The following is a 27,407-nucleotide window of genomic DNA, read 5'->3' on the forward strand; positions in this document are numbered from 1 at the left end:
CATCCAGGTCTTCGGATGCCCCAATATCCGCATAAGCCTCAAGAAACCAACAATATCAACATCGAGAGAAACTGAAGACCAAATCGTCCTCATTGGCTGAACTAGAGGATTTCTACCGGTGGAAATCTATTAATCCTTAGAATCGCTCGTCACTGTGCATTTATCTGCCACAACAAACAGCCATGCAGTCCGTGCCATGCTCAATGACAATGGTGTTTCGCATGCCTTCATCAACGAAAGCATCCATGGATTTGAAACTTGCCACCAAAGTTGCAGGATAAGCAGAAACCGCCAAAGGCGAACATGATCGATATCAAATCTTTGGCTCGTAGGAGGAGCATCTTCGATAGTTACGGCCAGACACGATTGGCAGTAATTTAACCTTGCCCCTTATTTTAGTATTTCTGTACGTCGAAGCCTTGCAAAGGAATGCATGCAGCAAAGGCAAAAGAAATGAAACAAGATAAAATAAGTTGATAAGTGCCCTTCACATGAAGCACGTGGTGGTCGAGATAGCCTTCCAGTTCTCAGAGTTAACAATGACGACCAATTTCAATTTTGGAGTTTGGCATTTTGACCGGTTTTATTTCTTTTTCTTTTTCTTTTTTTTTTTTTTTTTTTTTTTTTGACTGATCACAAAAAATTAACCACGAGCTGAGACTTAGCGCGAGGGCGCAAGTGGAATATTGCTGCGAGGCGCCATATCATTTCTAGGTAAGCATCGAATCTCTAACTAGATAACTAGTTAACTAGTTACACACTTAGCAGCGTAGTGCTCCGCTAACGAAAGAAAACACTAGAATAGTTCAGCAAGTCTGACGAAGTGCGGAATATGGTTACATCAGATGCCGGCTGTCGTTTCGCCTCAGCTCTCCTCGATCGCTCCGTAGGCAGAATATCTATTTGACGAGAGCAGAACGCGGGACCGAGGTAGAGGCGTTGATATCACTGCTGAAAATTGAGATATCTCAGCCTAAATTTCCTCTTAGTTACAAGACAGCAACTTGCAAGTGTGAGACTGAAGTGACCACTCAGGGGTTTCGTCTTCTTGGAAGTTCGAAGACATTCAATTCCGGCTTTACAAATCTGTTGCTTGGACCTCTTGAGAGACTGCGTTTTCCTCTCAAAAATGGGCCGCCAAAACATTATATGGTATTACGGCTGGATATTGACCGATCTTCCATTGCGGCTGATTTCTAGAGGAAGGATTTTAACATCAATATGATTCCAACAATGTTTACCGCGGTGCATTTCTCAGATTATGTTTTATCATGATTAATTGACTCTGTTCTGAGGCTCGCAAGTTTTCTATATGATTTAAAGCCCTTTCTAGGTCCCATGCAATATATTATCACTTCAATGAATGCCAATCCCGTTGTTTTCCAGCTCGGCTCTTTTCACACCGGCAAGTTGTCGAATTACAGGTCATGGCTGAAGTGCACATCGTTGTCCATACGAAAAATCCTAGAAAGACCTTACTCCATCTAGGGTCCCTGACTCATTTAATAATGCTCTTCTTTTCTTTTTTTCTTCTAGAAGCGGAGATTTCCCCGAGCGAAGAGTTTTTCGCGGTTTCCTCTCGTCCACCCGGTGCTCCTAAGTCCAATGAATTAAGCGTGGCGGTCCCTTGCCCACGTATCAAATGTCAAACAGATCGATGCTAGTTTGATATTAAACGCAGCTCGCCGTTTGGGAGCACATTGTTTTTCGTGAACAATAGTTGTCGCCTTGGCTGTTTTGGGTTTCCAGAGTTCTGCCAATCACCCAACGAAAAGCAAATTTGGTGGGGATGAAAGTTGCCAGTGGACAGAGAATTCCCCCTGAAGGCTTCTTTGGCGCACGTACCGAGTGTTGTCTCATGACTGTTGTCGACGTTATATCGAGTCGTGATTAAGTCTGTGGCCTCCGGCGTTGCGTCATAAATTTCAGCCGACGGACAACAGCCTCATTGTTACCAATCCGTTCTTCTGAGCAGAAGTCCTCCAATATTTCCATCCGATCACTCTAATTTATCGCTCAGTGGTTTGATAAAATTTTGGAGGGCTGCATGCATTCTTTTGAACAGTTCGCTAGTTACCTCAAAATCTGCAGGTAACCTAGAGTTGAAACCCAAGTTCCCCCTCGCGGTTGTGGAATCATCCCAACAGTCTGGATTGAAAGCGGGTAATGACGATCTTGTCAAACACGAGCTTTCCACGATAATGGCTTAACAATTACTAACAAGGACCGTGTTTTGATATCTCCATCCCTCTGGAATTGAAGAGTTTAATGTTGGATTTGTTGACGAGTTCTATTCCGCTTGTATCCTTGCCAAAGGCTTATCAGCTTCCTGGATATTCACCCTTTGTCGACGTTGAGCCATAAATATGTACGATTTGCCTGAAAACTGCATGTTTTCTTCGATAAAGTCTTTTTTATCGTTCGCTGTTGAAATAACATTACCATTTCTGCAAGTTTTCTCCGCCGTAGAAAAGCCCACGGAGTCCACGGCAAACAGAATCGCGGCGGACTCAACTTGATGACGGGGTGCTGTTGATTTAACAGTTATGACGGAGCTTGGAGATTTGTTTCCGGGCCACGGAATCCTGCGACAGGTTAGCAGTAGATAAGGATGAACCTAGGGCTTCATAAAGTTATAGTCTGAGGTCGATATAAAGAGGCTATTACTTTGTTGAAAATGCTGATAGGCGTGTTGTGCTCCCTGGTTCAAAATTGGCAAAAGAAAAACAACCCCGCGTGTCGTTGTATTGAGGGCGTCGGAAGAGGCTCAGTGTGCGTTTTAACAATCCTTTTAAATCTTTCATCTACCTACTGCCCGGCACGATAGGTGCCTTCGTATAATAATTTTTTACATGATATCAAGAGAAGCTTCAGCATTGTAAAAATGTGATGAATCGCGAAACTAACAACGACATGCGTTTGGTAGGGATGCCAAAAACCAAAGAGGCATTCGAGTCCAACGCAAATGATGATTCCGAGTTGAATTCGGAGGCGTATCATTCGGCGCCAGTGCCATAATTCTGGGGTCTCTGACCATCATGTACCACATGTACATCGGAGCCATGCTCTGCGGTGGGTCAATTTCCAACCCCAGAAGGACAAAGCTTTAGGGAGTTTCTAACGCACCTCGCCCACCTTACATGTACCCATGCTTTCCCACACCGCAAAGCCTGGGGTATATAATGGACACTCATCGGTCTGGAAGGGACTGGCTACCTTCTCCCCAGCGTGTATGGAAAGGGACAGCGACTACCCGCATATTGAGGGGGCAAGCAGCTAGACTACTACTTCTCGGCTCTCTGTGACTTCTTTTATTAATTACTTTTCCCATGGGAGCAGAACTCAATCCACAGATTTTTGGATTGTTGGATTTCAAGATTTTCTCCAAGTCCGCATTCCACGGTACTTCCTCTTCCCTTTTCCCCCCTGAGTGCCTCATAAAGGCAGTTGGAGGAGTTTGGTTATGTTATTAGAGAACTCGGATTCCTGCTCATGGCGCATTTCATTTACGTGAATGCCTGCTCTAAGGGCCAGGAACTCATTATCACCAGCTGGTATTCTCTCCGTGCTAGCATGCCAATTTTTCTGTAGTTTTGACGGCTAACATTTAGTTTCAGGGAAATGTACTTTGAGAAACTGGGGGTTCTTCTGATCTTTTGGAATATGGCTAGTGTGCCAATGACTTACTCTTAACTGCACAATACACTTCGCGAAAAACCATACCTCTGACTATCATTGGAATCCATGGCGCTGCTGGCTCTTTGTATTTCGCGTCTCCTTGTTTACTGGGTATGGGATACGGCAAGTAGCCAGAAGAATGGATTCAGAGCCCATGAGCCCGGAAGACTGGTGGATCGCAAAGCATTCCCTTCATTCCCTTGGAGAACTTCATAAAACTATCCGGACCGTATCCGCACTGAGACGGCAGATTTCATCTTGTAAAAGCAAATATTAGCGGATTTAGAGCAGCCCCATACAAAAATTAATAAGGGTCAACACTTTCGCTCGCGCTCGAAATGAGCGTGAAGCCGCATTGGCTTCGTGTGGCATTTCTGCAAACAGGTGAGGGGAAGGGAAAAGAATGATGAGAGGGTTTTCACTCAAGGGAATGAGCTCGAGGAGCAGGATCAATTTATTTACAGAGAACGAACAAGATTTGGTTACGTTCTTTGAACATAAACCATACGTTGTACATATTCAGAAACATGAATTTATACTGGACATCATTAATTCATATCACGCGATTCTGAGTTGCGTCCACGGTTGTTGGAAATAGGGGATTCTTAAGGGGCATTTCTAGGACTGAGGCTTCTCCAATTTCATTTATTCATTGTGATATGATGATACCAAACTAACCCGGACTATCTGGCACAATGGCAATGTGAAAGGTTTGGAGATCATAAAGTTAGCTTTACCCTGCCAAATCTTAGAATCTAGAATGTATTCCTAGGACTCCAAAACAACCATCAGTGTATGGGTGTAATATGCAGAAGAGCTTCATATATTCGTGTGTAGAGATTTTGCCCTTTCAAAGGGATACTAGAAACCCTCACTTCCCTTTCCCGCCCTTCTTCTTAGATTTATCTACAACCTCTATCCACTGAGACTTGACCCCCCGACTTGCTAAAGCAGTTTTAACGAGCGTTCGATGATCACCCTGAACCAACACGCTCATCATTCCCTTAGCCGCTCCCACAGCTTGCGAAACGCTTGTACTACTCGAACATCTCTTCTGCAGCTCGTCCGCCAACAGCTGCGGCGTGGCGCCGAACTCCTCTAGTCCTGTTATCTTTGTGGTTACCTTCGAACCCGCACGATGTTCGATGGTCACGGTGACTTTTGGACCGGGTCCGGCCTTCAGTTTTACGTCGTGGAGCGTTTGGTCAGGCTTCAGCATGGCGTAATAAGGCGCACAAAGATAAGGGTTTTCAAGGAGGCGTCGAAGAATTCCATCACGCTGGATGGTGCCTCGTTTCAGAATAGCCAGATCCTCGACCGAAGAGGATAGAATGGTGTTGCTGATGAATGGGTTGAGTGATATAATGTGTGGATTTGTTGGGGATATGATGGGAGGGTCTTGGGCTGTCAGATAATCGTTGAGTTGTTTAGAGACAGCAGAAGGCGTGTAATAATTGTTAATATCACTGTTCGACAGAGGCGGAAATAAGACGGGAATAAGTTTTCCGCTTGGCCGATAGAGAGTTTTCACCGTGAATGATTGGCCCACTGCGTGATCTTTGCTGTTTCCACCTAATGAAACAGTCTTGCTTTTGTCGGTGGATTTGACGGTGCTATCAGAGCTACTCTTTTTTGGGAGTTTGTAAGGGACGAAGTTGACGACTCGGGCATTGTCAAAATCGACGTCCAAGAGCACTGTTTCGCCGCCATTGCGATCTTTAGCCTTCGCCAGCCCCTCTTTATCTAGGTGCTTGATAAACTTCTTCACATTTTTCCAGGAAGTCTTCTTGATATTATAGAATTGAGCTTGTTGAGCTGAATGGATTGGAAGGAATGGGGTTACGAGGTTGGCTATCAAAAACGATGGTTGGATAGGGAATGATAACCCGTAATGAGAGGCGGATGGGTTATCAACCTTGTGTTGATAAAGGCCATAGAGAAAAGCATTTTGAAATGCCGTGTCAATCTCTGTATTCCAGTTAGATTTGCAAATCCGATACCAGAAACTGAAATTGGGAGCTAAGAAAGATACCTTCAGTAGTGGGTTCCGGCAATTGCTCGTCTGGATCTGAGCCCTCTCCCTCGCCTTTCGCGCCACCCAACCAAACACCACCACCATCCCCTTCACCTTCAGCATCGATTCCATTCTTATCTGCATCTTCTAGCGTTAATTCTTCAAGATCCTTCCCCACTTCATTAGCACCAGGAAGCCAACCATCTATTTGATCTGGAGACGGCTGGCCTGGTCGACCCATGTTACCCCAGCTCCAGAGCTCATCTCCCTCCCACGTTACCCCACTGACGGCATGACCCTTCGCACCTTGCACCTGCTCCAACCCTGCCACATCGATTTCGCAAACACCAACGAATGTTGGTACGCTGGGTTTCTCCAAACTCGCCACAGCAACAATCGCTCCTTTTACCGCCCCCTTGGCGAACGGCGGCCCATTAGCCAACCCCGGGGTCATAAGGTCTGCGCCCCCATACAGCTTATTCATCACCAAACCGGGGGTATGTAATAGGGGGATGAGCTGTGGGTGATGCCATAATGTATATACCGTGGGATACAAGCGGCCATCTGAGCCCGCGCCCTGTTCAGGCCGCACCCATAGGATCCGTTCATCGGCATCGGGATGCGAACCTACGTAGATAGTGCCCAAGACGGGTTTCAAATCGGGTCCTGCTGTAGTTGTAAAACGTCCAGACATGGTATTATCCGGGAGAAGAGATTTGCGAAGAGCGGTGAGGCTAGTTCCGGCTTCATTTTGTGAAGTTTCTGACTGCCCGTCGTTTGAAGGTGCAGATGTTAGAGGGATTTCGATGTTATATTGTTGGATAATTTGGTCCGCTATCTTCCGTCGGTCGGAAGTGCGGAGGGGGGCGAGGGGTTTGAACTGAGGATTTTGGTTAGTAAAAACTGACGCGTTATCCATCTCAATGATGCAGGGTGGAGCGGGTCACTGATAACAGGGAACTCCTTACAGTTGGTTTCTTTTTAAACATAATCAAAGGCTGTACGCTTGTGGGGCATGTAGACAATGGAAACTGAGAATGTGCAAGGAATTTTCATATGATGATATGTTTCCTCTCACCTTGATCACCTAGAATTTTTAAGAAGTTGGGATGGTGTATTCTTGAAAACAAAAATTTGAAAACAACACATTGTGTGAATGGTTGTTGCTACCTAGGTAACTAACTAGGTAACTGTTGTGTTGACTCATCATCAACTGAGGCTCTTCCCAACAAATATGCTTTGTTTCATTTTTTAAGTTAAGAAAAAAGAAGAGAATTCCAGCAAAGAGCTAACATCAAATTCTGCTTCAAAAGTTGAGGGGATTTGTCATTGCAGCGCTGATATCTTTCTGACTTCAAGGGATAGCTGCAGCACATTGCAACTTTTCTGTTACCTTCATTGAAACTCGCTCCTCACTAAAAACTCTATTAAGATATTAAACTGATTTTTGCCACGCCCTCTCCACTTTCTTACTATCAGTTTATATAAACACAAGACGATCAGAAAGCAAGCATGAAAGTGTTTCTCAGGAGACGGTTAATGAATGTAATGAAAACTTCAGAAAATGTTGGAGGCAAATTTGTATCAAGTTTAACATCCTCAAAATTGCATGGCCTATGTACATTGGAAATAACATCAAAATGCCATCTGGAAACGCACCGGACCACAACACCTATTTACGAACTTATTGGTGCTCGAGTTTCCGATGCTTATTCCCTGGCGGGGATGGGATCTGTGGGGTTTATGAGAGGGTGTGCATTTGCCAGGAACTACGGCTATGACCGTGGCCGTGACAGTTATACCATCTGAGGCGCCGGTGTCTAGGGCTGGAGACAGGGTGATAGGTAGAGGAACATTGCTTCGCAGTAGAGGGCATCTCTAAGGCTGAGGTTGGGGATCTTCTTGAGTTGGGGCCGTGGTCAACCCCGGTGTTTCCATCGTGCTGAACATGGATGGGGCCAGGAGTTTCGTTAAGGGCCCACTGGATCATAGGTGTTTATACGATGTCAGGGTGAGTCGCTTTGTAGAGAGAGATACCAAGCGTTCCCTCTGGTTGTTGGGCCATTCCGCTGCTGTGATTTTAAGGTTAAAGCGTTGCGGGTAATTTTGGGCTCCATCGTGAAAGGCAGTGGATTTCATGCCATAGAACATAGTTGCCGGGTGCGCCGGATGTTGGGAATTGTAGGCGTCCCAAAGTTCAGGTCCGCAGAGAAACATGGCAAGGTTGATCAGTTTTCTTTTCGTTTGGGCGCAAGGGATTGATCGACCTAGTTACATCATGAAACTTTTGGCTAACTAATTGATTTTTACAGGTATGAAACGGGAGTCCAAAACATGCCCATTTCTTGTATATTCTCTTTCCACCATTAATCCCCCCTATTCTGCATGTACAACAGTGTCATCCGCAAAGGGTGCAGATCCATTTTACACACAATAACCCTCCATACCTGACTATTTAGGTAGTCTTCGAAGATGCAGGTGGACTTTTATCTCTGTTTACCAATTTTCTTCTCTTTTACTAGATTTCCTCTGCTTCTATCGTCATCTGGCGTGTATGTCCGGTATTTCAGATCACTGGTACAGCCACCTTCAGATGTCCTGAGCTAAACAGCCCACTCGTCAGCAAGACGACAAGCACATAAAACATGCTTTAACGTTGGAGAGGGGGAAACGGGTAAGAACTATGGATATCTGTTACCCCCAAAGCACTGCGACGGCATAGCCTGCTTTGCTGTTCGTCGAACCAAGAAAGTGCAATATTGTTCTCATCCCCTAGTGAGCATTGAAAACTCGATTGCAGCTATGAACCTAAGCTGCTGGACGAACATTGCGTGTACCCATTTATTATTCAAAATATGCCACTGTTAACCTACTCAGCTTCTATCAGTTGCGATGTGGACGCCTGTTCCGTTCGTTCCTTGTTAACCATCGCATATCACCTTTTAAGCGTACAATGCATGGCTGTTGGCGCATCACTCTCTTCACCTTTCTTATTATTTTTACCCCAGCTCCAGCCATACCGCTCTTAAAGGACTCCAAAACAGTGTGCGGAGGGCCTTTCACTATTCCAATCCTCGTTTCCGATGATTTGAAACAGATCGATTTGGACAGTGTTACGAGCTTATCATTTTGGGATATTGTCAATAGAACCGCGGACACCACTGCTCTGGATGCAGATTCTGGAGCTACGCTAGGATACAGCCCGATCCAACCCCCTGCCGGGGTGGACGATCCTATCCTAGTTTCGTGGGCTGCCGAAAATGCCGATATTCTTTCGACCCTCAATCCTAACAATACAGGCCTATACTATCGCGACCAAGTCTTGAATCTTACAACCTATCCCTGGAACACGATCGGGAGAGTATCCTTCGTGCGTTTTAAAGGAGACAGAGGAGGGTGGTGTACAGGATCATTGGTTGGGAGGAATCTCATGCTCACAGCGAGCCATTGTTTTCCGTGGGGCTACGGTAAAGATCGATGGATGAAATTCGCACCAGGTTATGGCAATGGCTATGAGCCATATGGCAGCTCATACGTGTCGCGTTGCCGAGGAGTGGAAAATATCTTTAACGTCACCGGGATTGACTACGTTATCTGCCATCTCTGCGAACCGCTTGGCGACCGGACTGGGTGGATGGGTACAAAGTGGAGGAAGGATGCGCATTTTTATATGAACCAGCAATGGAGGAGTTCCGGATATCCGAGTGATGCCTTTCAGGGGAATGAGCAGATGCTTGTGTCAAATATCAGCCTCATTGATGTTGATTACCATGGACGGCTTGGGAAAGAGTTGGAGACAAAAGTATTTGCATCACCAGGGTGGTCTGGAGGCCCTATGTGGGAATATATCGATGGGAAGCCCACCATTGTAGGTGTTTGTAGTGGGGGAGAGAAAGACTGTAGCGAGGAGGCTGGTGGGTGTGATGGCGTGGAGGATTCCAGCTCCTACCATGAAGTCTCTGCGGGAGGCAGACTTATGACTGATCTTGTCACCTATGGTCTCACCCATTGGAATGATACTGGCTATATGGACTGATCTCTCTCCGTCACAAGCACAGACAACCGGATTAAATTAGATGAATCTGTTAAGTTGGTCGTCTCTCTATGACTCTGGCTCACTTGATTTAGTCACCGGCATTTTGACCACAGGTCTCCCGTCTGCTTTTCACAGCGCTAGGACTGGCCCCCAACAATGTCCTTATAATAGGCAACAAATCAATTGAATTTTATCCTTAAGCCTCTTGTGCAACTACTACTCTGCTCCCCTCCCAAAAATTACTGACACGATTAAATGAGAATTAGCATGCGCCAAAATAAGTGCAACATATGCCACTATATTCATGAGGATAGTTGCAAATATATATATAATGGTTACCAGATGCAGTGTAGAAAATATCACACGTTAAATATTTCAGATATTAAATATGCTGAATATCGGAAAGTGAGGAAAGAAACAGCTTTTTTACCCCACATTACTGAAATAAAATGACTGGTTGTCGATCTCTCCCCTGTCCACACTCAACTCACGAACAAGGTACAGGACAATAAACCCAATCCACTAGCGACCATTAGCAATTCATACCACTCTCGTTGTGTGCTCATAAACCTCAAGTATCATGCACAGAAATATCCAGTTTCTTGAGCAATGGGATAAGAGCCAGCGCTGAATTTCCATCACTAGATAGGGAAAGCCCTCTAGGAAGCGGTTCTCTTTCTGCAACTTCAGCCGAAAATGTGTTCGAAAACATCCCCGAACAAAGCGCAACGCCACTGACCGCCCCTAGCTGGCGGGGGAAAAAAAAAAAAAAATTCCCAACATGTCTTCGGCCTGCTCACCATCGGATCGCATCTGAAGCGAGATGATCAAAGTAGGGAATATTATTCCTAGACCCATGGCCTCACTGGTTTGGAGACCCGGCCGCCTGGACCTACTGGCTTTGCGGTTGAATAGTGTTAAGAGGCCGGTACCTGCTGTTGGTAAGGAACCAACCAGCCCATATGGGCCAGAGTAGCGATTTGAGTACCAGTCTCCGAAGGCGGTTACTAGAGCACTTAATGAGATAATGGTACATAGTGGCAGCATGTCTATAGATACAGGAACAGGCTCCAGCTGCAAGAAACTTTCAAAGTAGATCGGGATGAAAAGTACGACGGAGAGGAGGAACTGTGCCATGGATAAAAGCTCCAAATAAACTTGAAGAGCCTTCTGACCTGTCCGCGAAAAGCCAGGAAGGAAATATAGGTTTGCGGGCATGGGCTTCTCGAATAACAAACGTGGCGAGGAAGTGAATACCTAAGGCTAGATAGGCAACGCTTGCGGTTAAGCACCATTGGTATAGCGTACTGCCCTAAGTCATGGCGAAAGCGAGAAGAGTGAGAGATGGAATAAGTATGCCAATTCCAAACCAGTCGATTTGAGTAAGTCGGGGTCGGAGTGGCACTTTTGGCTTTTTAAGCAAGCCGGATGTTGGGACCAGAAAGGTGGGAATTGCCAGGGAGAGGCAGGTTGATCCAGGCAATCCAACGCCATGTCGCTTGCTGTGCGAACGATGCTCCGATCAGAGGACCAAATGCGAAACCGCCTGCCCAGATAAAGCTAAGAATGCTTAGGGCAACAGGACGCTCTGCTGGTGTGGTGATGTCTCTGAGAATGATCTCGGAAAGGGTCTCGAGACTGCCTCCACCAATTCCCTGGAGAGCCCGACCCCACGTTGAAGGTGTCTATGTTTCTTGAAAAGCCGACAATGATGGCGCCCGTGCAAAAATATAGGAGACACATATAATGAATCTCTTTTTTCCCGAAAATGTCAGAGAGCTCCCTGTGTATTGGGTGAAATAAGACGGCCGTGAGAAGAAAGGATATTCCCGCCCGAATGCCTGGAAGGTACTAAATTAAATTCTCAAGCGATGAACTAGGGGAAAGCAAGGTTCAGCATCTCAACCATGTTCGGAACGTTTTAGAATGAGCGCTACTATATTCACCAGCAGAGCAACGGACAAACTGGTCGCATCCAGGGTGCTAACAAAAGCTACTATTGCCAATGGGAAAAGGAGCAATACGGTTCTCCAGTCCCTTTGAAAAGTCGGATGAGCCTAGTGACGAGCGATAACAGAGATGCAAGTTGGTGCATTTCATCAACAACTGGAGGGATAGGCGGAGTGACGTTCCAACTTGTTAACTCCTGCGAGCGTAGGGACTCCTGGGAGGTATTTGGAAGGGGAAAATCTTCGGGGCGGATCAACTCGTCTGTACTGTCGTCCATAGTTTGCGAGATCAGGGAATATTACTACCATGGCATCAATGTTGCAGTGCTGGACGATAATACGAAAGGCAAAAGTGTGTAAAACAGAAGTCGAAAATAGTACGTCGAACCCCATCTTCAGATAAGCTCGCAGGAATGCAACCTACTTTAAATTCGCGAGGAGAGACATCATAATTAGATTCATTTAACATCTTTGTCTGTTTTTGCAAGCTCTGAATACTGTTTGGCATCTGACATTACAATTCCCACCTGTGACACCCAGCGGTAGCGTGCAAAGATGAACCCGAAATCCATTCAATCCGCTCAGGAAAAAAAAAAAAAAAAAAAAAAAAAGACATGACTGATGTTTCCATTTAACTAGCCAACATATTGTACCTCCATGCAAGCAAGCTTGCGTAATGGGTATATATGTGTTATGTTCTCCGTGAGATATTCCTTCGTTTGTTGTTCTGCCGACCACACCAGTTCATTGCGACCGTTTCCCACGTTCTCGAGATTGCCCGGCAACTTGCAATGTTTGCATGTGAGGGGCTAACTCTGAAACTTCTAAAAATCGAGACCCAGCAACTTCCGCTGCAATCGCGGTAGGACGGGTATCATTCAGTGGATGATGGCAAACTTTCAGATTATGCGAGGTTTAGACATATTCCAGATAACCCCCCCAAAACCAAGTGCGGAATATGTCTTCCGACGACGAAGGTGACGTACATATGCAGGTAGAATAGCCTTTCATTTGGGTGCTAAGATTTTTCCAGTATTTCAAATCCAAGCTCATTTGAAGGTCCTCAATTCTGCGTGAATTACAGTCCTGTTAGCTTGATATCGCCAACAAGGGGATAGGGGTTAACTATGCCATGACTACAGTGAATCTTAGCAGGCTGAGGCGAATGTGAATTCCTTCAGTGACATGATAGTCTTAGCGAATGTCCTAACCCAAAGAGGCAGAAATATGTCATGATGTATGTTGAGCATGAGGTTGTTTTCCTGTGATGAACTCCCATGATAAGTGAACTTATCCCAGTGAATTGCTCCACGTGATCAAAAAATTAAAAAAAAAATTAAAAAAGCCGTGTTCCAACAAGAGAGAAGTTGACCAGACCAATGGTTGGTTGGAATATCGAGCGGCTGCTGGGACTTGTTGGAACTTGGCGCTGGTTGCCGTGGCATCGTCATGAGAGTCGGGTTGGGCAGTTTGTGGGGGAGCCAGGTTTTCGGTTCTGGAGAACATATCCAGATCATGCTTCTTTTATTTTATCTTGATTTCTACTTTTAATTTAATTTTTATCACTTATGTCAACTGCATACTCATCTTTCATTGATGATTTTGATGATAATATAGATTGAGTTGCCAGGCTACCTACATCTTGGCAAGCGTGTGCTGTCAAACATCTGGTATATGGGCTTTTTTCCTTTTGTTTACATCGCCCTCGCAAATCAATTGAATCGCATTGTATTCATCTCCGCCGAAATATGTGAATGTCGCTGTTCACTTTTCGCCCTGCTTTCAATTTTTAGGGGTTTGGGAATTGTCTACATATTATAAAAGCTGACATGAAGGATAGAGAATTTCACTCCAATTTGAAGTGCACATGAACCACACACCTACGGCGCATCCCTCCTTCACATTCATCTACACATTTTATATATCACCCAGCAAGCTCTCGCGGGCCTCTCTCCCTTCTCGTGACGAAGGATGCGACTAGACCCGCTCCCTTTCCTCCCGCTGCTCCTTACCTCAGCCCGAGCCGTTGTCCGAGAAGATTACTCCGACAACACCGACACTTCCTCCCCATTCCACCTACCGCTCTTCGACAGAAATAATAATAATAATAATAATAATGATGATGATGATGGAAATCCGAACTTTATCGACAGTCGCAATGCAAAAGAGGCTGTAGCACTAGAAAGGCGCCAGAATCAGTGTCCGGCAGGTTTCAACAGCTGCGCCTTGCTAGGTGCTGCCGGTGCATGCTGCCAGTCCAATGCCGTCTGCTCGCGCGACGATGCGAATCACATCGCCTGCTGTCCCAGCGGATCGATGTGTACTGGTAAACTGACAGGTGGGCAAATATCTCTACTTTTCCCCTATAACCCCGATCTTATAAACTTGTTAAAAATTGGTAACAAATATCCAAAAACCTGACCAGCCCCCTCCCAAACCACCTCCACCAACTTCATGTTCCCCCAGCCAGGCACCGCGACAACCACTCCACCCCTAACCCCAACCTCCACCACACCAGGAACCGCCTCGGTTGTCCCCAGCGCCCCATTTCCGTTTACTGTCATCCCAACCACCTTTTCCAACCAAGAAGCCTGCACCACTGCCTACTCAAGCTGCCAGGCGCAATTCTCCAGCTGTACGGCAGCGCTGGGAGGTGTGCACGGCGTCACTGTCGGGGGTTGGAATGGGCAGGGGATAACGGTAGCCGGTTACGCGCCGACAGCGGGGAATCCGCAGTCTGTCTGCTCGAGTTTGAGCACGGCTGCGTGCCATGGGTTACAGGTGGGGTATTGTACGGCGTTTAGGGATGGAGTGGGGTCTGGAGGGATTGGACGGAATGGGGGTAGGAGTGGAAATGGATTGTTGTATGATATTGCGGCTGGGGTTGTAGTTGCGGTTGTGGGGATGATTGTTTGATTTTAATTGTGGTGTTCTTCCCCCTTTTTTACACTATGATTTGGTTCTTATATGTGGTGATTATCTTGTGATGATTCTGATTTTTTTTTTTTTTTTTTTAAATTCTCCTTTGGTATTTGGTTAACGTCGGGTTTCGAGCGTCTGCTTTATTTCCCTTCTATCTCTCTCCTCTTCTTTTTTCATATTAAGTGCTAAGATATATACGACACCACAAATATGTATATTGGCCTTGTACATGTGAACAATCGGGATTATGATGCCTTACTTCTTTCTGCCGATGACTTTCTAGATACTGGGCTGTTCTCCGGCAGGCTTCTGCTGGTTCTGCTGTCTTCTCTCCATTATATTGTGGCTTAATAGCGTCAATCTACAAGTTGGAGCCATTTCCCCACCCTTAAGCCTTATCAAGGGTGTTTACTTGCAAACAGATCGAAGTGAACGAATTAGTCAGCATATTAGCTTTTCTCGGCGCTGGTACCTTTGCGGGAAGACCCAGACCCATCAAACTCAGACCACAATATCAAGACACTTTATTTACTGCCTGCGTGGAGTACGGGAGTAGAGATCGTACATGCCGAATGGCGGGGGGAGGCAAAAGAAAATACATGTGTCTGCCCTGACATATTCGCTGGCCATGTTTCTGACCATCTCCTGTTATGCCACGCCGGCAAGTCGCCGGTCGGCATCCACCAAGTTTCCCCGCCCAAACTTCGGATGACGCAGAAGCTGTAAGCACCGCGCACGAACAACTGACACCAACGTTATTAACAACAGTCTGTTCTGCAAATATTAATTTCCCCCTTCCGCAGCTGGGGAATTTCTAGCTCGCTCTCCTGCAACTGCAATTATGAACTAAAGTGCCTAAGGGCGAAATTTATTAAACCCAACGGGGGCCGGTGTTGGCTGCAAAATTAGGGTGGTTGGGTGAGTTGGCACTAACTAACTGAACAGTGATGTAGTAATAAGAAAAGTGGCTGGGCGGGACAAAAAAGAAAGGGCTGGGTCTTAGACAAGCACACCACCACCTCAAGTTTGGAGGGCTTTTTTTCTTTTCCTGTTTTCGTCTTTTCTCTCTTTCTTCTGTTTTACTTTCCTTGGTTTGAAATTGATGTAATCTTCTTGTCGTATCGTTTTCTGCATATCCGTTGAGCTCTTACCAAACCTGTCAAAGCGGGGAAAGTTTTGTTGCTCGTGGAAAATCTATCCACCTCACGTATTCTCACCTCTAAAATTTCCTCCGGCAGTTTGTCGCAGAGCCTTCAAGAGGCCCAATTTGGATTGTCGTGCGCTCTACGAACCGGCCTGTACTTGTACGGTGCTTGGTGAGAGACGACAATAGACTCCCATTGAGTCGAGGATCTAGACTGGACTTCTTTCAACCTCAATACAACCAAATGCAGCGCCTCAGGATATCCTCATGCGCCTTAGCCATCTTAACCATCCTCTCACAAGCGCCATTGACACAATCGTTCCCATTCCGCATCCATTTCAACCTCAATCTTGCCAGCCGCGATTGCACGCCATGCGGCTTCTACAGCCAAGAATGCTGCACCGCATCGCAAACTTGCTCCACCAACGCTAACAATCAAGCAGTTTGCGTCAATTCGCCCCCCGCGAAAGCTCAAGATTCCGGCCAATGGGAAACCTTCACAACAGCATACGTCCGCACAGATCTGGTAACAGTCACGTCGACTGGGAGCAGATTAATCACGGCGCCAACGTCCGGAAATCAAGTACAATGCCAACTCAACCTCGGCGAGTCCCTCTGCGGGACAATATGCTGCACAGCCGCCCAAGCTTGCAACACGGACGAACTCCGATGCGTTGAATCGGGAAGCTCACCCTTCGAACCAACAGTTGGCCCCGCCCCAACTCCTCCGACCAGACCAACCAGCTCCGGCCGCGCAACCATCACCGCCCACCCAACAGCAGCCGTCCCCTTCATCCCGCCTGTCGGATCAGATGGCCAACCTCTCCCTCCACAGGCCTCCACAGGCGGCAGACTCAGCGGCGGCGCAATCGCAGGCATCGTCATCGGTGTCCTAGTCGGAGTTGTCCTGTTATTCCTCATCTGCCTCTCCGCCTGTGCCAAGGGCGCCATCACGACCATCCTGGCACTGCTGGGACTAGGAAAAAAGAGAGGAAGCAGTAGCGGCTCCGGAAGTACCCAATCGTTCTCTGACGTTGACAATCGTCCACCGGGTCGTACGTGGTTTGGTTATCGTCCCTCCCGGCCGCCTGCGGGCTCAGCCTCGTACTCCTCCTATTCCGAGAAGTCGAAGAAGTCAGGCTTGTTTGGGATGGGAAAGTGGACTAGTGTCGGGCTTATACTTGGTGCATTGGCGATTTGCCTTGGATTGAGGAGCAAAAAGAAGCAGAATGGTCCTCCAAGCTCGGCGACATATTCGGACTCGTATTATTATTATGATTATAGCAGCAGCAGTAGCAGTAAGTAGACATCCACGGCGTTTGAAGTTTGTTTTAGTGGTATTTGCTTTCAATGTGCTAACCAATTTCCCCCTCTCCTTTAGGCAGTTCAGCGCCCCGAACGAAACGGTCACAGTATTCGAAGACAAAGTCGAAGTCAAGATCTAGATCGAGATCGACAAAGCATTGATTTCTCTTTGTCTGATTGGCCTCTTTCCACTTCTCTGAATTCTGCTGGTTGATTTCCAAAGCATCGTCCTCGAATAGATCTCCATCCATTTGTGTCGATGTTCCAGCGTTTCCCGAACATCCTTTCATTTTCAATTTCTTCTCTATTTGTCTTGAATCTTGTTTGTCAATGATGCGGCGTTAAGCGGGGTTTGAACGGGGCAATCTTCATATGTCTATGATTTGAAATGTCGACTATGTATAGAATAATACGGGTAATATTTTTCTGTTATGAAGATTAAGGGATATCAGGGATACGAACAGACGGGTGCGGAATATGTATGTACGGGAATGTATGTTCAGGACAAAGCTCCAACAAGAGCTAGGGATGAAGTAAATAACGACTAGACCAAAATGATATAAATTCAACTTGTGCAAACTTGTGTTAGTTATATCATTGAAAAGTACTCCGTTTAAGCAAAGCCAAAGAAAAGGATGCACAAAATGATTGTTAGCTGTCCCAGCTCACATCCTACTGACATCCTTTTCATACCTAGTGTTTGCATTTGACAGAATCATAGATCGATCCATCGACGAGCCCTGGAAGTTTGCCGTCGAAGATGTGGACCTTGGGTGTCAGTACCCTGCGGGTGATTAGTCATCATCGGTCGAATCAACTGACCCCAGTAAAACTTTCTTGTATCTCATTACTTCGGACTTCGCACTTCAGACTTCAACCACCCAGTTCTGTCTCCTTTTTTCATTCTTCTCTGCCCTATCTATTCCTCAGAACCCATACCTATCCTCTCATCTGACTCATAGCGTTGTGCAAAGCTGGTCACTCGGGGACAACCTCCCCAGAGTTGTGGCGTTCATACTCCTGTTTTCGCGATGTTACAGACTCAATCCCAACACCTTTTCTCACATCAGCATCAATATCCCCAGACAGCTGCAGACGCTTCCTGGATCCAGCAGCAACAGCAGCACCAACAGCAGCAACAACAGCAGCAACAACAACAGCAGCAACAGTCCTCCCATTACCAGCAGCAGCAACAGCAACATCAACAACAGCAGCAGCAGGCGCAGTCCCAACAGCACCATCCCCAGTCATCTCTGGCAGCCCAACAGCATGCTCAAGCGCAGGCAGCGGTTGCCGCTGCGGCTGCTGTGGCCCAACACCAACATTACAATCGGATAGCCTTGAATAGTAGCTCTGCTGCTTCCGCTGTCGCTGCTGCTGGTAACCAGGCTGCGTCCGGTGTAGATAGTGCCGCTGCTGGTGCTGGCAATATCGATGGGGGTATCAGCGAAGAGAATCGGAGAGTCCTTGTGTGGGTGGCTGAGCTTATGGATCCTGCTCGGCGAGAGGCTGCTTTAATGGAGCTTAGCAAGAAGAGGGAGCAGGTGCCGGAACTCGCTCTTATAATATGGCATTCCTTCGGTACGTGATGATGAGAGGTTGTCCTCTAGCCTCCTCCTTGCCTTTGCTCTCACCATCTTGTCGCCTTTTCAAACAACTGATGCATTTATTTTGGGGCAGGTGTTATGACCTCTCTACTTCAGGAGATTATCTCTGTTTATCCTCTATTGAACCCATCCCAGTTGACTGCTGCGGCCTCAAATAGGGTTTGCAACGCTCTCGCTCTGTTACAATGTGTGGCTTCGCACAACGAGACGCGCACTCTTTTCTTGAATGGTAATATGAAATCGCCACTGGCTCTCAAATGAAATTGTAATCTGAAAACCGATGTGCTGACTCCTGGCCAAAATACAGCACATATCCCTCTTTTCCTTTACCCATTTCTTAACACCACCTCGAAATCTCGTCCGTTTGAATATCTCCGTCTCACCTCTCTTGGTGTAATCGGCGCGTTGGTGAAAAATGACTCGTCAGACGTCATAAACTTCCTGCTCACGACGGAAATCATTCCCCTATGCCTTCGCATCATGGAAACAGGCTCCGAACTAAGCAAGACTGTTGCCATCTTTATTGTACAAAAGATCTTACTGGATGATATTGGCCTTGCATATATTTGTGCTACTTATGAGCGGTTCTATGCCGTTGGAACCGTGTTGAGTAATATGGTCACTCAGCTTGTTGAGCAGCAAACTGTGCGGCTGCTTAAGCATGTCGTTCGTTGTTTTCTTCGGTATTTTCCTTATCCTAAGCCCCCCCTCTGTTTATTAATCTTTTTTGCTACCCGGTTTGTCTGAGTTATGCTCCTAATCTTTCTATCTAGTCTGAGCGATAACAATCGCGCACGTGAAGCCCTCCGCCAATGCCTTCCGGAGCCCCTTCGGGATGCAACATTCTCATCAGTCCTGCGTGATGATGCTGCTACGAAACGTTGCCTAGCTCAACTTCTAATTAATCTGTCCGATAACGTTGTCGACGGGACCTCGACTGGCGCCACTATGTAAAATATCTAACGAAGAAAAATTCCAAAGAAAGTAGGTTGTCGATTCCTCTATTTCATGTTTTCTTTTTGTCTGCTTTTTTTTTTTTTTTGCCTTTTGTCTGCGAAATAATACTCGAATACACTGATAAGAAGAGAGAAAGGAAAAAAAGCTAATAGTGGGCTGGGGGAAAGAAATTTCAACAAAAAAGAAGTCATACATCCATATTTGTTACGATGTAGGACGAACTTTGAACAGACAAAATAACTGCCAAATAGGCGGCGGACAAGAAATGGTCTTGTGCAAATCTCGGCGTAGAGGCATCACAGGCAGGGTACAAGGGAAAAAGGAAATGTTTCAAATGAATGCGGATCTTCTTTTTCTTTTTGCGTTTTGTTTCTTCAATTTGGCTTTGATTGCACCTCAGGGGCTGGGTAATTTGGGCGAGTGAGTTGGGAGAATCTTTTTTCTATCTTTCTTTTCTTCCCTGCTCTTTTCTCCCCTTTCTTCACTTTTTCTTCTTTTCTTTGTGCTTTTGTTGTCATGTAATAAATGATCTCATTTTACTTTATTATGCCCATAATTTTACCATCATTGCTCAGTTGTCATATTCATGTCTTATGTTTCATTTTTCCCGGAGACACAAACGCGATCCCCCTCTTGTTTTGCATCTTCCAGCTTCTTCCCCAGTCTTTCTCTCGATGGCACTCCTTTGTCACTTCCCTTTGTCAACTTCATGCTTCAGCACTGGAATTGTCTTACCTTTTGATTTTAATTTTCGATTTGTGATTGTTATATGGGGCCATGCCATGGATGTTCATTTTACATTCACTTTCTACTTCATTACCCTCTTGATTATGGTACAGATAGGGAAAATTCCTTTGGGAAAGTGTGGGAGGTGAATGTGAAATGAATAGATGTTGCTTCTGGCAGGAGATGAGCATTTGGCAAGTTGTCTTGTTTAGCCAGGGTTGAGTGTTATTTCTCTGTGTTTCCCCTTCCAGGTAGTGTTTTCATGCAAAACCAATCTTCTCGTACAGAACTTTTAATTTACAGTTATTCTTGGTGTTTTTCAAGTTTTTCTGAAGGGAGAAAAAGAGAAGAGATGAGAGGAGGCTGAGAGAACAACAGTTGAAGCGAGGCCCTATCAGTTCAACTTTACTTTTGTTAAACTTTACTGACTCCCTTGGTTTGATGGGATTAAGTATACAAATGCTTCATTTCCTTCCATTCTACATTTTTTCACGCTGGCCTTGTTGGTGATATGGTTAGGGTTCCTGGCGGATTTTACCAAGCAATAAGGGTCATAAGATGGGGGGGGATGTTGAGATCTTATTCATGCTTAGGTCCTATCTTTTCTTATCTGATGGATATTTTAATATCCTACTTGGCATTGCGGTAATGTCTCGCTTTCTCAAACAAATGATGTCATCATTCTGTGGGCGTTAGAGTTAAAACGTGGTTTTCGAAGGGGGTTGAACATGGTTTTAAATCTTTGTGCGGAAAAACCTTCGGCGAAGTTTATGATAATAATAAACCATGACACTTAACCCTTTAAAACTACATACGCTAATCATACCTCCACATAACCTCACATCTTCAGCTATATGCTCTTGACGGAAGTGATTTTAATCATACATCTCAGACCCTTATTCTTAGCTAATCCTAATCCATAACATACCTCTTACCAGTGTTGGGAACGGTGAGATTGAATAGAGATGTATAAGTAATATATGCAGTGTGGTGGTAGTGTGTGAAATGTGTAGACTGTTTAACTGAGCAATTTAATATTGGGTGACTAACCACGCCCCAACTTTTAAACCCATTAGTTAATATAATTTAGATGACACGGTGATTTGCGCTTACCAATCTTCCCCCGCCAGTTAGCATATGGCTTGGCAGACGCGACGCTTCACGCTAACCCAAAGCGTTTCCCCTTGTCGTTTTCTCCTTCGCCGTGGAACTATCGACCTTTCCCGATTTGATCGACGTGCCTTCTTGCCTTGACTTTCTCCAATATATGAAAATAAAAATAAATGCGGCTCTGGGCACTTGTCAACTCCCCCCGTGTCACTTGTTTTGTCATTCTATGCCTCTCTACTTCTTCTATTTCTCCTATTGATCTAGTATCTTTTCTGAGCTTCCCCTCAAGCATTTCTATGGACAATAGACTATAGACGACTGTTAGGACAAGAGGGCTTCCGGCACCTTTTCGTTATTCCCCCCTAGTTACCCTCCGCCGCGCAGACCGTCTGGGTCAGATCCCTAGTCTACCTAGATACCGATCCTATCTCTAGTCGAGACCAGATAAGCCTTTTATTTCGCGTCAAACGATCTCATCCGCGGACTCCTGCGAAAATAACCTCCGTAATGGTTTTGCGAAAGCGCGCCAGGGAGGAGACCGAGGATTCAAGTACACATGTCGCGAAAAAGAGTGAACCGCAGCTGGGCCATGAAGAAGAACATGGCCTGCTCCACCAGCTGCGCAATATGTGGGAGTTTTCGAATCTTGTGCAGTATATCTATTCCTTCGGGAAGGTGGTGAAGATTAGCGATGATATCGATATTGATGTGCGTTTTCCTTGCTTTTTCTTTTCGTCCAGGGTCCTATTGGGTTTCCTTTATCCACTTTCATCTACTTTCCCGGCAAAGGAACACACAGATTTGCTAACGCAACTCTTTTGATCTCAACAGAACTTGGAAACGGAATGTCTGAAGCCTGGTCCTTCAGCAAAACTTCTCGATATCGGACTAACCCTCCTAAAATTCGTCTCATCCCATCGCGGACTCACGTATGCCCCTCCCCCAACACCTCTTTTCCCCCCTGGCATTGACAAACTCAAGTTAATAATTTTCCTCTATTATTTTGGCGAGATAGGTCGGAAAACTTCGAAGAGTATACCAGGCGGCAATACTTGGCAAAAGCACCTGCCCGTAACCCGTTCGGGGATGCAGAGGAGCCTATCAAGTTCAACGATCTCGATATTTTTCAAAGAATACGTATTTTGCAGCAATTAGCGTTATGGACTTTCTGGAATCCGGATCGCATGCGCGAAAGGATGCCAGAGCAAAAGGAAACGGAGCAGACTCAATGGGTATGTAACTAGTAGGCCCCTTAGACAGATTTGTGCTACATCTTGAGGAGCTGATTGCTGATTCGGGATGAACTAAATAGCGCGTGGACGAAATTGGATATGATCGCGATGAGCGGCTTTACTACGTGCTCGATGATAACAGGTTGTACCGTCGAACTGACCCTCCCATCCCGGCTGCTAGGCCTGCTAAACCAAAGGCGAACAGCAAAAAGGCGAGAGCAGCTGCCCGCGCTGCGAAAAAGCGAAAGCTTTCTGGAATAAAAGATGAAGAGGATAAAGAGCCCAAGAATGAGGCTAATGGAGGCGCTGAACATGATTCATCCGACCGTGGCTACAAATGGGAGTGCATTGCTATTACCCTTGCACAGTATAACGCCTTCCTCGAAACAATTAAAAAGTCTAAAGATCCCAACGAAGAGTTCCTTCGAGAACAGCTCGTGGAGAATGTCATCCCTGTCATTGAAAAAGTCGAGGAGTCTCAGCGAAGGAAAAGAGAACGAAGAGAGAAAGAATTGATTAATATGCAACGCATGGCCAATGCAAAACGCTCAAGCAGAATAGCAAGCAAGCAAGACCGCGAACGCCAGGAAATGGAAGCTGCAGAAGCGGCGCGAAAGCGTGAAGCAGAGCGCATCGCTGCGATTAAGGAGCAGGCGAAGCAAAAGAAGATTGAGAAGGAACGGCTGTACCGCATGATGACCCGGGAGCAGCGTCTCAAGGACCGTGAAGAAAAACGGAGATTGCATGAAGAGGAGCTGGCAAAGATAGCGGAGGAGGCAAAGAAGATTGAAAGCGGCGAAGCGAGGATGTCTAAGAGGCATTTGAAGGCTGAGATGGAGAAGCGCAAGAAGGATCTCGAGGCTCTACAGAACGAGGAACAGTGGATTTTCGATTGTTCCGGTTGTGGTGTGCATGGGGAGAATCTTGTAAGTCACCTTTGCTGTTCTACTGTGGTGCGGCTCGTGAGTGGTCACTAAGTTCTGACACAGGATGATGGTTCTCATATTGTTGCTTGCGAGAAATGCAATATTTGGCAACATATCGAATGTCTGGTTATTCCAAAAGATGAAGCTGAAAAGGAAGATTTCCATTTTGTCTGTAGCGACTGCAAACGTCGTATAGAGGAGGCTAATCTACCGAAAATCCCTCCTCTGAAGTTCCGCATTGGCGCCTCTTCCTCCCCTCCCTCGACTGGCAAGCCAAAGGCCAATGGAGAAAAACGCAAGAGGCAGGATCATTCCCTCTCCCCTTCAGTGAAGAAGGCCAAACACCCATCTTCCTCCCCTGCTAAACCTTCGGTCCCACTGCCAAAAAGCAATATTTCAACGAATGGTTTTGTGGTTGAGGTTAGCCAGGGGCAACGTTTACTTAACCCTCAAACCACCTCTCTCTCTAGCCAGCCGGCCCTACCCTCGTCGCCCCAGCACCAAATGCAGCCAATGCACAATGGTCTCTATCCTCTGCCTCCTGGTCACCACCCCCGTTCCAATATACAGCAGCCTAACTCCTCATTGGCTCCATCCCCTTTCTCCCTTACCAACGAAGCCTCAAACGCGCTCCCGCGTCCCAACACTCAGCCGCCAGGACCAGCCCCTCATTTTCTTCACTACCACCCTCCAGGACTATACCCAAGATCAAATTCCAGCTCTTTCACCCCCCAACGCATCTCCGCATCCCCATCAACGAAAGCAGGCTCCTTCATATCCCCAATACGAAACCTCCCCTCCATATCCCCTACGCAGGGAAACCAAGATGTCGGCTCGCTAGCCGGATTCCCACTTTCATCACTTCCGAATGGACCCCTTCCTGCCACTCCGCGCGTCCATCACCAAGTTCCCACACAAAACGCCATTACCTCCTCCCCAGCTTACACAGCAGCCCAGCCATCTAACCCTTCTCGTACATCCCCTTCTTTCTCCTCCACCACCTCCACACCAGCCAGGAATTCATTTGCATACACCTCTCCCTCTCCATCTCTACCTCCCACTTCAGGTATAAGCCCCATAAAACATTCCCCAGCACACCCACCTCTTTCATCCTTTACCTCTTCGAGCACGGTGACCACGCCCATTCTGCCACCTGTACAGAGACTCCATCCCAGTCCCAAGCTAATGGGTAGAGCTTCTCCCGATTCCCCTATACCGCCACCTGTCAAGAGCATGACTCCCGATCAGGAGGATCGGAGAAGGAGGGAGAACGAGTTGGCGGCGGCGCAAGGTCTAAACCTGAGTCAGAGTCAGAGCCAGCATCAGAATCAGATATCTGGTACAACGCCACAGGTTTTGGATTGTGTGATCCTCCCACAACCGCGGGTTCAGCAACAGCATGCGTTCCGGACTACTCAAGTTCAGCCAACACAGAAATCAAATAATAATCAATGAGAGGCAATGCGATTCGAGAATATATTTTGCAGATTAAATGACAGGATCATGGATGGATGCCTTGGATGAACTACCTCCCTTTCAAAATTTCGCTTTTTTGTTATTTTTCCTCAACTTTTCCCGCCGTTCCTTATGTTATCTTGAAAAAGAAAGTAACAAGAAGCCTTGGAAAAGTATTCAAGCAAAGCAAACTCCTTGTTTGTTCTGCCTTGGGGAACGAAGGAAATAGGCGATCTCAACAATGCATCATCCAGGATTTTTGCGTTTTGTTCAAGCTGCTTTTCAATCACGAAGACCACTACATTTTGTTTCATTATTGCTCCCCCTGTTATTCAGGCATAGGTAACAATGTGCCTCCTATCACTAAATGAGTATGATATGATACATATCCCATTTGTGCTCTCTTTCTCTCCCCCTCTCCATCATTTTCTGGTTGATTGAGATAAAAGAAGTAGAAAAAGGGGCTGATAGTGCACTTCCTTGTTTTTGTAACATCATTCAAGCATCCACATCCCCTGTACTTCATGTGTGTATATGGTGCATGTATGTATCATTAACTCCATTTATTCTTTTCTCTACCCTGGATGTTCTGGTTTTAGGACCATTGCTTCTCTTTCAAGGAGTTTTGATATGGTTTTTCAGAGTGAGAAATGGATAGAGTGAGGAGGTTAGCATAGAAGTATAACTCTTAGGTATCAAGATACCATAATCCGTTATATTTTCCCTTCAATTTATAGTTTTGGTGCTATGTTCCAATTTAATTATTTTTGACATTTTCTAGAGAAACGTTAGCCCCTTTACTTTTAACCCAACTCGTCTACAAAAAGCGCCCCGCAGCGTTTTTTACCCCTTCATTTATCGGAGCTCATGTTTTGTTGAAGCTTCTCCAAATCTTCTCCTGGCCCAGTGTCTCTCCTCCTTCTCCAGCCAGCAGACATTTACATAGAGGGATATATTTGAGATGCTGAGATGCAAAGGAAAAGAGATGTTCAATTCCTACCCATACCTCACAGAAGGCTTGAAACGCATCTTTCCTACTTCCCCAAGCTAAGAGGAGCAATGTCTCGAAAACATGAGTAGGAGGAGTTCCCCTTTTTCGGGATATCCCCTCTGACTGTTACCAGCTGGTTCCTCTCGGCATCTCCAATAGACAAGGAAGACGTTAACACTATCATTCCAATGACTTGATATCCACACACAATATGAGTCCGACAAGACTTATTGGTTTAGAAAGCAAGGATCCTTGTTTTTGAAAATAAAAGAAATCCACAAACGCGAGATGGAGACACGGGACCCGGCGCTTGCCGGCTGTTAGCCAATCATCTCACCCTCCAACAAGTTTCAATAACAAATGAAATTGAGTCGGAGATCTAATAGTGAGCTGGATGGTGAGACTAGGTAGGCACTGTAGACGGTTGTACGACTAGCTCATGCAGGCCTAAAGTCCAAACGAAACACGACAGTACGGAGCGGAGGAAAGTTGAAATAATGCCCTAGGCCAGGGAAGAATCATAAAAGTGAAGCATGGAGAAACTGGAGAACGAGGATTGAAATGCAGGGCAACAGGTTGAAAACTGCTTTGCAGGCTCCCAATCTATCCCAACCCATTAAGAAATGAGAATAGGAATCGGAAATTTGTTTTGCTTATGTCCTGTGCTACGTTCAGGACTCCATCCGTTTTCTTACCTCTGCTGCCTTTAACAGTTATTTATTTTTCCAAGTATAGCAAGCCATTTTAAGGGGCGCCTTATATGTCCGACATTGCAGCGGCCAACCAAGCCTTCGAGGCTGCATACCAGCCTATTTCCACAGAGCGTGCCTCATACAATGTAACAAAATAGCTCGGAAATGAAAAGTTTCAGGCCTGGCTGCGCCCTGTGCCACCCCAATATATGGCGCTGAAGTGCTAGCCATGGCGCGGGTGAGACGTGTGATAGTATTCGCTTTTTCGCTGGGGAGCGATTTGACGTCCATATGGCATGTGCTTTGCCAAAACTCCACCAGTGAATTGGACCATGGGCTTTAAGAGTAGGAATAGAAAAATCCTATGTCAAGAGCCTTCTTGCCACCCCCCCCCTCCAATCCCACCTACGAGAATCCATGGAGAGATGAGACGGGCAGACGGTGATCAGGGGCCAACACTACGCGCCTATCCAATCTCCCCAGTCGCGACAAAGGTTTAATGCATAGTCATGGTAGATGTGGGTTACAGCAGCACTAGGTTTCTGCGTCTCGTTCCCCGCACTTCGTTTCCCTGTCGCCGCAGGTGAAAATAGCTTCAAGGGCTGTTGCTTGTGTTGACATTCTCAGCTTGGTCAAACCTGATATCCCATGGGGGGCGAATGC

General features: G+C 46.2%; 10 protein-coding genes across 10 annotated transcripts; 5 read left to right on the plus strand and 5 right to left on the minus strand.

The window, feature by feature from the left end:
* Positions 1-2,290: 2,290 nt before the first annotated feature.
* PAAG_03074 (hypothetical protein) lies at positions 2,291-3,064 on the minus strand (the record flags this gene model as incomplete). The annotated part of the gene is made up of 2 exons (XM_015844840.1): positions 2,291-2,585; positions 2,940-3,064. 2 exons carry the CDS (start codon positions 3,062-3,064, stop codon positions 2,291-2,293), a joined length of 420 nt encoding a protein of 139 aa, XP_015702046.1.
* Positions 3,065-4,549: 1,485 nt separating this feature from the next.
* Positions 4,550-6,611, minus strand: PAAG_03075 (hypothetical protein; the record flags this gene model as incomplete). The annotated part of the gene is made up of 2 exons (XM_002794484.2): positions 4,550-5,646; positions 5,711-6,611. 2 exons carry the CDS (start codon positions 6,609-6,611, stop codon positions 4,550-4,552), a joined length of 1,998 nt encoding a protein of 665 aa, XP_002794530.2.
* Positions 6,612-7,433: 822 nt separating this feature from the next.
* Positions 7,434-7,909, minus strand: PAAG_03076 (hypothetical protein; the record flags this gene model as incomplete). The annotated part of the gene is made up of 2 exons (XM_015844841.1): positions 7,434-7,673; positions 7,730-7,909. The coding sequence occupies 2 exons, from the start codon at positions 7,907-7,909 to the stop codon at positions 7,434-7,436; spliced, it is 420 nt and encodes a 139-aa protein (XP_015702047.1).
* Positions 7,910-8,645: 736 nt separating this feature from the next.
* PAAG_03077 (hypothetical protein) lies at positions 8,646-9,728 on the plus strand (the record flags this gene model as incomplete). Its single annotated transcript, XM_002794486.1, has 1 exon — positions 8,646-9,728. One exon carries the CDS (start codon positions 8,646-8,648, stop codon positions 9,726-9,728), a length of 1,083 nt encoding a protein of 360 aa, XP_002794532.1.
* Positions 9,729-10,299: 571 nt separating this feature from the next.
* PAAG_11692 (hypothetical protein) lies at positions 10,300-10,946 on the minus strand (the record flags this gene model as incomplete). The annotated part of the gene is made up of 2 exons (XM_015847291.1): positions 10,300-10,472; positions 10,529-10,946. The coding sequence occupies 2 exons, from the start codon at positions 10,944-10,946 to the stop codon at positions 10,300-10,302; spliced, it is 591 nt and encodes a 196-aa protein (XP_015703080.1).
* Positions 10,947-11,143: 197 nt separating this feature from the next.
* Positions 11,144-13,183, minus strand: PAAG_11693 (hypothetical protein; the record flags this gene model as incomplete). Its single annotated transcript, XM_015847292.1, has 2 exons — positions 11,144-11,413; positions 13,055-13,183. 2 exons carry the CDS (start codon positions 13,181-13,183, stop codon positions 11,144-11,146), a joined length of 399 nt encoding a protein of 132 aa, XP_015703081.1.
* Positions 13,184-13,648: 465 nt separating this feature from the next.
* PAAG_11694 (hypothetical protein) lies at positions 13,649-14,593 on the plus strand (the record flags this gene model as incomplete). Its single annotated transcript, XM_002794488.2, has 2 exons — positions 13,649-14,015; positions 14,103-14,593. 2 exons carry the CDS (start codon positions 13,649-13,651, stop codon positions 14,591-14,593), a joined length of 858 nt encoding a protein of 285 aa, XP_002794534.2.
* A 656-nt stretch (positions 14,594-15,249) lies between these two features.
* PAAG_11695 (hypothetical protein) lies at positions 15,250-17,049 on the plus strand (the record flags this gene model as incomplete). The annotated part of the gene is made up of 2 exons (XM_015847293.1): positions 15,250-15,321; positions 15,838-17,049. 2 exons carry the CDS (start codon positions 15,250-15,252, stop codon positions 17,047-17,049), a joined length of 1,284 nt encoding a protein of 427 aa, XP_015703082.1.
* Positions 17,050-18,079: 1,030 nt separating this feature from the next.
* PAAG_03080 (cell differentiation protein rcd1) lies at positions 18,080-19,609 on the plus strand (the record flags this gene model as incomplete). Its single annotated transcript, XM_002794489.2, has 4 exons — positions 18,080-18,629; positions 18,729-18,884; positions 18,963-19,338; positions 19,429-19,609. 4 exons carry the CDS (start codon positions 18,080-18,082, stop codon positions 19,607-19,609), a joined length of 1,263 nt encoding a protein of 420 aa, XP_002794535.1.
* A 2,346-nt stretch (positions 19,610-21,955) lies between these two features.
* Positions 21,956-25,061, plus strand: PAAG_03081 (hypothetical protein; the record flags this gene model as incomplete). Its single annotated transcript, XM_002794490.1, has 5 exons — positions 21,956-22,156; positions 22,280-22,377; positions 22,464-22,680; positions 22,761-23,606; positions 23,670-25,061. The coding sequence occupies 5 exons, from the start codon at positions 21,956-21,958 to the stop codon at positions 25,059-25,061; spliced, it is 2,754 nt and encodes a 917-aa protein (XP_002794536.1).
* Between the last annotated feature and the right edge of the window lie 2,346 nt (positions 25,062-27,407).

The sequence above is a fragment of the Paracoccidioides lutzii genome, assembly GCF_000150705.2.
Source record: "Paracoccidioides lutzii Pb01 unplaced genomic scaffold supercont2.8, whole genome shotgun sequence".
Taxonomy (NCBI): domain Eukaryota; kingdom Fungi; phylum Ascomycota; class Eurotiomycetes; order Onygenales; family Ajellomycetaceae; genus Paracoccidioides; species Paracoccidioides lutzii.